The sequence below is a fragment of the Dioscorea cayenensis genome, chromosome 11, assembly GCF_009730915.1.
Source record: "Dioscorea cayenensis subsp. rotundata cultivar TDr96_F1 chromosome 11, TDr96_F1_v2_PseudoChromosome.rev07_lg8_w22 25.fasta, whole genome shotgun sequence".
In the NCBI taxonomy this organism is placed as follows: domain Eukaryota; kingdom Viridiplantae; phylum Streptophyta; class Magnoliopsida; order Dioscoreales; family Dioscoreaceae; genus Dioscorea; species Dioscorea cayenensis.
Window position 1 is genome coordinate 22,599,939 of NC_052481.1, and position 10,583 is coordinate 22,610,521.

General features: G+C 37.8%; 2 protein-coding genes across 2 annotated transcripts; one reads left to right on the top strand and one right to left on the bottom strand.

The window, feature by feature from the left end:
- The first annotated feature begins 1,109 nt into the window (after positions 1 to 1,109).
- LOC120271447 (COP1-interacting protein 7-like) lies at positions 1,110 to 9,196 on the top strand. The gene is made up of 13 exons (XM_039278125.1): positions 1,110 to 1,457; positions 1,939 to 2,118; positions 2,295 to 2,415; positions 2,508 to 2,547; positions 3,077 to 3,132; positions 3,251 to 3,306; positions 3,594 to 3,746; positions 3,997 to 4,256; positions 4,598 to 6,189; positions 6,532 to 7,440; positions 7,801 to 8,200; positions 8,692 to 8,760; positions 8,862 to 9,196. The coding sequence occupies exons 1-13, from the start codon at positions 1,399 to 1,401 to the stop codon at positions 8,927 to 8,929; spliced, it is 3,963 nt and encodes a 1,320-aa protein (XP_039134059.1). The 5' UTR covers positions 1,110 to 1,398; the 3' UTR covers positions 8,930 to 9,196.
- A 49-nt stretch (positions 9,197 to 9,245) lies between these two features.
- Positions 9,246 to 9,981, bottom strand: LOC120271448 (putative protein phosphatase 2C-like protein 44). The gene is made up of 3 exons (XM_039278126.1): positions 9,758 to 9,981; positions 9,516 to 9,649; positions 9,246 to 9,383 (listed from the first exon to the last, which is right to left on the bottom strand). Exons 1-3 carry the CDS (start codon positions 9,942 to 9,944, stop codon positions 9,246 to 9,248), a joined length of 459 nt encoding a protein of 152 aa, XP_039134060.1. The 5' UTR covers positions 9,945 to 9,981.
- Positions 9,982 to 10,583: the final 602 nt, after the last annotated feature.

Sequence of the window (10,583 nt, forward strand, 5' to 3'; positions counted from 1 at the left end):
ATTTTTTTTTTTATAATTTTTATATATATATAATTTCCCATGTTTTCATATGCTAAATATTGGATTTATTCAAAATTTGAAATTTGCTGAAAATAATCAGTGGGCTAATTGGCTGGGCGGTTTGGATTTATTCCTTGGCCGACAACGGCATTAAGGGGTATTATCGTTAATAGCGGCAAGATTAAGGTCACTAATCAAGACTGAGAGGGTTGAGGGTGGGGGCCCACGACTAGAAACCGTAGCTGTCGTGAGGGCTCCAACGTCAACATGAGCCAAGGGTATTTTCCACATTTAAGTTTTCAAAAAATTATTGCTGATCCGGTACACAACACTGAACAAGAAACTTCGGAAATTAAAAAAAAATTATATATTGGGCGTTCACTTCACTGTAAGTGAGGGGAAGTCAGGAAGTGAGGGAAGTGTTACTTTTCTGAAGTGGGGGGAAGTGATATCACTTCTAGGACTTCTGTGTTTATTTGTTAGAAAGTGAGAATAGAACCGAAAAATTTAAGTGTTGGATGAAGTTCTATGAGTTCAAAAAATACTTTAGAAGTGAAAATAAATTAGTTTTTATAGATTAACTCACTTCTCCCCATTTCAGTAAAAAAAATACTGAAGTGGGCTTAGTTCAAAATCCACTTCAGTCGGAAGTGAGGGAAGTGCCACTTCCCCCATTTCAGCACAAATGAACACTAGAAGTGGGGGAAATAAGACCACTTCCCCTCACTTCCCTCACTTTCCCTGAAATGAACGCCAATATAAGAAATAAATCACTGTTGACTTATTACTTTAATTTTTCATCAAAATGCAACATTTTTTTTTAAATATTAACTTTCTTATTTTTTAAATTTATTTATATAATCTCAATATTATATATACATATAATGTTAAAATTCGAAAATATCCCGCGCGGAATCCCCAGCTCAGCAAGCGAGAAGGCAACAAATGAAAAATGACTGAAATACCCTCCTACCACCTCGTCTCTTTCCCTTCTCCACTCTGAAGCACACTGCTCTCCTACCAACCCGTGATTCTTCTATCACCCTTTTTTATTTTAATATTTCTCTTTATTTATTTATTTCTATATAATTCCATGTTCCCACACATCGCCAGCCATTTGCCAGCATTACCTTTTTTTTTCCTCTCTATTTATTATATTTTTCCAATAATTATTTCTCACTCTTTTTATTCTTAAGCTAAATCGCCATTAATTATTATTTTTCCTTTTTCTTTCTCTCTTTCTATGATTTTATATATATATAAATTTGGAGCTTTCCCTGCCTTTCATTCTCTCTCTGTGTTATTATCTTGGATTTTTTTCTTATATTTCCGCCATTATTAGCTCTCGAGCTCGTCGGCGGGGAGTTGAAGAGTAGGATCGGAGGTGGTGGTGTCGCGATGAGGTCGGAGGTCCGGCTTGACTCCGCCGTTTTCCAGCTCACGCCGACGAGGACCAGGTCTCTTCTTCGCACTCCTTTGCTTGTTCTTTGGATTCAGGATTGGTTTCTTGAGTGGAGTTCTTGGATCTGTTCGCATCTAGGGTTCTTGCATTTTAATTATTTATTAATCTTTTGATACTTGCTTTAGTATTGAGTGAGATCTTGATGGGTCTGTAGGTACTTGGATGCTTAATCTTTGTGAATTCCGATTTCGTGATTCACCGTTTTGTTTCTACTTTTTTGATCTAAAGAACCACTAGATGCGTCGGTTTCTTTGTCTTGGATCTGTTCCATTTCGAGGAAGTTATAAAAAAATGGTTTTTTTTTTCTTTTATAAAATCTCGTTTGATGTGTTGAATCTGGCGTGAATTATTATTCTCTCTGGATTTTCAAGGTCTTTGATCCACATAAAATCAATGGAATCACATCAAGTAAACTGTTTGGATTCATAAATTCGGAAACCGTATTGATTAGAGATTGACATTCTCCTGTTTATCAGATGTGATCTTGTTATCATCTCTAATGGGAAGACTGAGAAAGTTGCATCTGGGCTTTTAAACCCATTTCTTGCTCACTTGAAGGCTGCTCAAGATCAGATTGTGAAAGGGGGGTATTCCATCACTCTTGAACCAGACCCCAATAAGGATGCGGAATGGTTTACAAAGGGCACCATTGAAAGGTTTGTCATAGCTTAGCTCACCGCCGCTCCTCCACACCCCCATCACTGTGTTCTTGGCTCCTTTGGATATGATTACTGTGCTTGTATTTTCTAGCTGTTTTTGCTTATTTGAATCCTTGGCTTCCAGACGAAGGCTATGCTGTAACGATTGAAACGAAATGTGGGTTCTTTCTTAGGTTTGTTCGGTTCGTGAGTACGCCGGAAGTGTTGGAACGAGTTAACACCATAGAGTCTGAGATCGTGCAGATTGAGGAAGCAATTACCGTTCAAGGCAATGAAAGCGTTGGCGCTGCCGCTGTATGTGATAATCTATTTGCAAATGCCTGAGCTTAGATAGACCGTTTAATTAACAAACTTAAATGCATGTTTCGTTTTATGCCTTGTGACAGGTGGAAAATCATCAAGCCAAACCTACTGATTCCATTGAAGGTATTAATAATGATAATCTTTCTTAAAGTCTCTTCATAATATTTTTTGAGTGGGTTCTCATTCTCTTGACCAACTTGTGCACTTTCATCAAACCACCTACCTCTGACGAGTTCACTGTAATGGGATTAAGAGGGATTTTTTTAGGTTGTATGCATCAGCTGGCAGGAGTATTTTGTAGGTTTCCTTCATCCAGTAGTATTATGTAGATTTTTCTCGTCCAAAAAATCTTTTCCAATTTCATTTTTAAGAGAGTGATGTACTCGTTTGTATCTCAAACTCATATCCTTGCTGGCATTACCTAATGGGAACCTTTGAACATTAGATAAACTCACTTTGTTCATTGAAGACGTGATAGTTTGTATGATGGTTTTGGTTGACTAGGATCTGGGTGGTGGCCGTAGTTTACTCGTGTAATAACCTGAAAGTGGTTTTTTGGTAATTAAAAAATTAAAAAATGAAAACATATCTCTCATTTCTCATCTTTTTGGATTTTATGGTGTTGGTTTTGACATTGTTCAATAATGCATAGGTAGCAGGTCCGCCAACAATGTTGCAGATGCAGAGAAGGCCATTGTTCTATTTAAGGTACCATCCCAGGTTAAGGTTTTTTTGCTCTGAAAAGGAGATGAAAGGCATGATGTTTTTACTATGGTACTGGTCTTTAGGGGGCGAATTTTAACTAATTAGTTTTCATAATTTTCAGCCTGGGTCACATGCACCAGATTCAAATGGATCCATTGCACAGGAAGAAAATTCCAAGTATGCACAAGTTAAACTTTTGACTGAATGTGTATGTTATTTATTCACTACATACATGGAAAAAAAAAAAAAGAATCCTCTCTCTCTTTTCGTGCTTTATGGAGAGAGAGGAGGAACGCAGATACCCAATGATGCAAAGTTCACACGATACCTGAATCTTGAGCCCAAAATTAAAAATCATCTCTTAATGTTAACTAATAGATAGTGACTTCCACTTTATGCACAGTTGTAATTTTTTTTTTTTTTTAAGATAATAATTCCATGAATATCCTTATGCTCTCCTGCAGAGTTCACCTTCTTAGAGTGCTCGAGACCCGCAAAACCGTCTTGCAGAAAGAACAAGGCATGGCCTTTGCCCGTGCTGTAGCAGCTGGTTTTGACATGGATCACATGTTGCAGTTGATATCATTTGCTGAGTGCTTTGGGGCCACACGCATGATGTAAGCAAGATATCTCTCGCAGTAGTTTGCTTCTTCAGTGCATTTAGAAAATTTGTTTCAGCTTGTTTGGCCCCAAAGTATGGTAACCAAATGAAAGATATTGGGATTATAATTTTTTGAATATTGAGATCATTCATAGTGACCAGTGGAAGTATGAAGATTTTGGAATGTATAGAGTGCAGCATGAATTTTAATTGTAATTACACTCTGTTTCCTAATTCTGTTTCTATTTTTTTTCTTCTGTTAACAGGGAAGCATGCATACGGTTTATGGATCTGTGGAAAGTAAAACATGAAAGTGGACAATGGCTTGAAATTGAGGCCGCAGAAGCATTGTCTTCCCGATCAGAATTTTCCTCTTTGAATGTCTCAGGCATTATATTATCTGGAGACATCAACAAGCAGAGAGAATTTGGAGAGGGATGGCCTATATCTAATGGTGATTTGGGTGCAGAGAGCAATGGAAAGGATGGTCTCAATGCCAGTGAGGTCAACTCTGGTCAAAACAAAGGTGAATTGATGTCATTGTTGGTTATAAAGAATTGATGATTTCCTTGATCAGAATTACTGCAACTTCATGAAAAATGATGCTGCTCTACCTAAGAACTTTTGTTATGTGAAAATCCCTTTTTATTTTGGTTAGTGTGATGTGAAGTCAACTAATAACTAATAAGGTTTACCTTCTCTTATTTTGCCTGAAAATATACCTTTTATAGTCTTGTGGAAATCTTGTTAGTTTCAGTAATTGGTGGGGAGAATTTGTTTAAATTTGTATAGATAAGGAAAGTTTATTATCAGAAGAAAAGATTTTTGCAAGCATGCATTTTAAAAACATAGGTTTCTCATGGGCAGATAGAAGGTCACCTGATGATCATCACACGCCATCTGGACCCCATGATTATTACCAAGGTCAGTTTCAGCACCCCTTGTTTCCCCAGTGGCCCATTCATTCTGCACCAGGTGCACCCATGTTTCAACCATATCCTGTGCAAAGCATGCCTTATTATCAGAATTATCCTGGCGGTGCCCCATTTTTCCAACCCCCCTATCCTCCAATGGACGATCCTAGATATACTACCTCCCATAGAATGGGGCTAAAAAGGAGTTCCATGGATAGTAAAGATAGCACTACTGAGCCTGAGGCTTGGGAAGTGGGTGCTTCTGGTGCCAGATCAAAGGACTTCAGTGATCGGAATTTGTCTGAAGATGAGAAAGAGATGTACCATGCTCGAGGATCACGTAAAAGATCTGGTCAGTCAGGGAAGAAAAAAGGGTCTGGGAAGACAGCCACTCGGACGTCAAAGAGATATGATACCTCTGAAAGTGAATCAGAATCAGCTTCTGATTCCGAAACTGAGGAGGATAGTGAGCATGATAAATCGCCAAGAAGGAAACATAAGCACTCTTCAAGGTCAAAGAAAAAGAACAGCCAAACAAAATCCGTAGATGTTTCTGACATACAAGACAAGGATGAAGTTGCTGCTGGCCAGGGTGCTGATTCTGGAAGCTGGCAAGTGTTCCAGAGTTTCCTAATGAGAGATGAAGAGAAGACAAGCAATGTTGATAGAGGCATGTTTTCAGGTGAGCAAGAGCCTCCTATGAGGAGAAAAGAGAGTAAAGTTAGTGATGATCCCTTTCTTCCTCCTGAAAGAGATGCTGACAATGTTCAAGATTTGAAGGTTGTTGATGGGATAACAAGCAGACTGAAGCAAATTTCTTCAACCGATGAGCTGTTACTTTCTACTGGAAGAGGCTACACACAAAATAATCCTGATCCCCAGTTCGAGGAAATTGAAGGTGGACGTGGACGTCGGACATCAGCTCATGATGAGTTTATGGTTTATGGGCCAGAAAAGCAGCTGACCAACAAAAGCTTTTCAGATCCACTTGCTGAAACTGAATTTGAGCATGCTGTACACGTGGAAAAGCAGAAGCAGGCTACATATAATGCAACGGATGAGTCCTTCATTGTTCCCTTTAGATCAGACATCCCAGAGGAACTTCTAGTGGACAACAGACCTCCCCTTGAAATGGACTCCGAGTTACCCTATGTTATTCAAGGAAGTGAGGATTCATCAAGTAAACCAAAAGATCAGTTCTACTATGAACCGCATGATTTGAGCTTGATGCCTGAACGGGAAATGGAGAACGAATCTGTTGGTTATGATCCGGCCATTGATTATGACATGGAGATTCACATTGAAGACGCAGCTAAGGTGAACACCAGCAACCATGAAGACGACCAATCAAGCACCAAAGAAGAGCCAATGAAGTCAAACAAGGAGAAAAAGCCAAGAGCTGGACAAGATGTCACAGATAAAAGGAAGATGGACTTGATGAGGAAAGGGAGATTATTAAAGCCAAACCCTTTAGCAGATGCACAGGCACGCGCAGAGAAGCTAAGATCTTATAAAGCCGATCTTCAAAAACTCAAGAAAGAAAAGGTATGCCTTTCAGGGTGCCTGTGTTAACTTAGTTTTCCAGTGTCAATGGAAAAAAATAAAACTCTATAAAGCAGAAAATTGAAATATGTTCACTTAAATAATGTGAAGGTTGGGAAAAATCCTGATCAAATCATTTAGGATATATAGCTTTTATCTTTTCCCAAGATTGAAGAATCTCATGAAAATTGAAAAGCTTCCAAGATAAAATCACAAAAATTTCATCGATTGCATGTCTTATTACAGTTAACAGTGCCTCAATAACATGTCGATTTGTCATTTACACTCATTTCTTAATCTTGATATGATTGTTTTAGGGTTTCATGTCTTTATCTCCTCATTCAGGAAGAGGAAGCTATAAAAAGGTTGGAAGCTTTAAAGCTAGAACGACAAAGGAGAATTGCTGCAAGAAGTGGTTCAGTTCCCAGCCAGTCCACATCGACACCCCAGCAAACAAAAGCACGACCAACAGCAAAAGTTTCTCCTGGTTCTTACAAAGGTTCAAAGTTTAATGACATAGAAGCTAGCTCTTCACCTATGGCAAAGTTTCCTGGCAGAACTACATCTCTTGGGTCTAATGATTCTCACATAACCACCACCAAAACTAGCAAACCAAATCTCGGTACTCCTGTGGTTGGGAATGAATTGAGCAGATCAGTCTCATCATTGCCTGATCTGAACAAAGAGAGTGATGGTCTTGGTCTCGAAGTAAAGGCAGCTTCCCGTGTAGCCAAAAGGCTATCGGACCCCAAATTCAGTAATAACAGCCATGCTTCGCCCAAGAAATCAGTCAGCAGTGATAGAACACCCAAAAAGACTGCATCTGATGAACCCAATAAGAAGATGCCTGCTATTATGCACTCAGACAAAACCAAGTCAGCTACTTTACCAGAGCTAAAAATTAAGACTTCGAAAAGCCCTTCAGAGTCTGTCCAGAAAGTGTCAGCCAACAAGGAGGCAGGACAGAAAGTGACTGGAACCAAGAATTCTCTAACTTCTCAAACCAATGGAGCAAAGGTTACAAATGGAAAAACCTCAAAGCTGAGCAATGGTGATGAATGCCCAATTGTAGACAAAGCAATCATGATGCTTGAAAATGAGTCAAGTCCTACTCCTGCAATTTTGCCATCAGAGGAAACAGTATGCACGAAAGATGAGTCTGATGGAATAGGAACGGTTGAGTTAGCTTCAGAATTTGCAACCATTCATACTTCCTCTGTTCTTAATGGTGAAATTGACCCGGGAAACCACAAGGTATGTCATAGAAAACAAGCTATCAGATGATAATTGAAATTTTTGCATGTGATGTGTAATAAGTATTCTTGTAAGGAATTGTAGATATTGCCGAATTTCTAATATAAGAAAGCTTTTATTTTTAAGCAATCATGATCTAGATGGAGTGACCTCATATGTGAACTTTGTGAATCATCAAGTATACTTATGTTAGTTCTTTAATTGAGTATTGTATTCTACTTGATGGTGCAAACAGAACAAGCAGACTTGCTTGATATTCCAAATTAATACCTGATTTTTTTATTTTTTATTTTTTAAAAATTTTCTAGCCATGAAAACTTTGCTAACCTTTAGCTTTCTTTGTTATTTTGTGTTGATCAGGTAATGCATGATAATGCAGAGGATGAATCTAAGAAATCACTGGAAGTGGATGTGACTGATAAAACATATCAACCCCCTTATGCAAGGGCTACATCACTGGAAAATCCAGCTATTGGCAATCTGCTTGATGAAACAGTGCCAGTAGTTGACCAGCAAATGATGTCAGTGGGTTTTGAGATTACCAAGGCACATGTACCTGCTGACATTCTGAACTCCACTCCAGAAGATCAAATACATGATATCTTTGAGAAGCCTCGCAGTAAGGAGCCATCTAAAGGGTTAAGGAAGCTATTCAAGTTTGGAAAGAAGAACCACACTTCAGCTTCTGGTGAACATAACTTGGAATCAGATTGTTCATCCGTTGATGATTGTACAGTCTTGTCTGCTGTTGCTGCTGATGGTAATGTCTTGCCTATCTTAGAACCCAGATGATTCTTGATGTTAAGCTGCTAAAATATTTAACGAAATGGAAAATTATTGAGAAAGCATAGGGTGATATATTTAAAAAAGCATCTCCATTCTGGCCTGAGGATTAGTGAACCATGCTGACTACTACTAATAGATCACAAGATTGGGTATTACTGATTTTTATTATGCTTGCCTGTATATTAGAGATGCTGAGAATGTAAGTAGTAGATCTCACTCTGAACAGTCAGTCGCCTAGATTTCTAATGAATAACAAAAGTTTTTAGTGTTTCAATATCAGCAGATAGTAATTTATGCTTCTTTTTATTTTCTCATGGAATAAGAATGGGGGATTGATTCTTATCAATTATGGAGAAGTAGGCCAAACTCTATAAAACTTTAGAATTGAAGTCAACTCCAGATAGGCAACACATGTCCCGTCCTTATACCTCCTGATATATGGTTGTTATCTCTGTAATTTTGTAGTTAATGGATCAAAGAATCATATTTCTCAAGATGATGCATTCGTTGGAGGCAGTAGCAGTACATTAAAAGGTAAAACAGACAAATGCCTCACATGCTTATGAAAACTTTTTGTGTGCTTCCTCAGTAGCATTTTTTGTAAGTCATTCTCATTCATTTGATTTGTGTTTCAGTTTCCCGTCCATTCTCCATCCTTTCCCCTTTCAGAACTAAGACCAGTGAGAAAAAAGTGGTCGCTTGAGGTTGCTTGTTGCCATATAGTACCATAAACTATGAGAGGCTGTAGGGGATGTCTTCCCCTTGCTTAATGTGTGCAATGCGGTTAAATCTCCTTTAAAAATGAGGCTGTTGTATATTTGATTGTTTGGTTGATTGGAAGTCATTTCTTGTAAACAGTTGTGCAATATTGTATTTATCCAGATTCATTTCTTCTTGACGTTAATATTTGACATATCGGTTCTCAATAAACCTTATGTTGATTAATGACTATCACTGATACATTGTTTCACTTTCATAGTAAATGAATCATCTGTATGTATGGCAAATCTTTTCGCTTATCAATGGAAACGAATTACAATACATGATATTGTGGATTTGCTCATTCTGTTAATTGCCTCCTCAGCTAAACACTCTGCTGCTGTTTCAGCATCCTCTATGTGACTTATCAGGTCTGCAGCTTCCTGAATTCTCATCACCTGAAATTGGCTATTTCATATGAATCTCTAACATGGATATGCACTACAGACAATCAATCACTTGTTTATTATATAATCCTGAAATTCAATGTGTTATCAGAGCTACTATTTATTGAGAAGAAGGATTAATACCTCCCAAACACCCTGACTGGCCAAGATCACCAAGCTAGTATTATGTTCAACCTTCTGGGCAGTGACAACAAGTCTAGAGCTTCTACCAATCCTTTCATCTCCTTCCCCAACAGAACATCTCAAGTGCAACAATTCTAACCAAAATTTACAATATATCATTGATCATCAGATAAACAAAAGCCAAAGAAAAAAAAAAAAAATCTTACAACCAAGTTTTGAGATTTGTGTATTTATTTGTGTACCTGAAATTGGCCACCAACCTCTCTCTATAATCTGATAAGTCCAACCAATCTGTGAAGCCATACCATTCCTACAAACCACCACAGCCTTGTATTTTCCAAAGTTTGCAGCAATGAACTTGTCACTCTTCATAACAATCACAGTTGCAAAACCTCCAGCATCTCCAATTATTATATCCTCATCATACATCTTCCTTTTAGTGCAAATAAAAGCCTTTTTCACCACCTCTTTGCTTCTCTTCCAGATTTGATCCTAAACAAAGCCATCTCAATCTCAATATAATATATATTATATGCATGATAACAACACATTACACAAACTAAACCTGATTAATGTCTTCTTCAAAAAGATGTGTGTGCATGTAATCTTTCATCTCATTTCCCATGTTTTGATCAAAGACTCCAAATAACCAGACATCTGAACCTTCAACTTCCACTCTCTGTGCAACCAGAGAACCACCATTCTCAACCATGTAAAACCCATGGGAAAACCCCATACAAGTTTTTCTCCTCTTATAAAAAGCTCCACTCTCCTCAACTGGCTTCTTTCCTAATCTCTTCACCTACAAAGTCTGATAAACTCACAAGTTTGATGGATTTAAACATTCTTTACAAGAAAATAAGACAAGCAATTATCCTCACTATGACAAATGTTCATCTCTTGGCAATTCTTTTAGTAATATTGCCATTTTCAATACAGTTCCACACCACAAACAAAAGAATTGAGAAAAGAATAGGTAATAGAGAAGTTCAATATATACTTTGAATATTCTGAAAATAACTTTCAGATCCATCCAAAGTATATATCAAAGAGAACAAGTCAATCAAA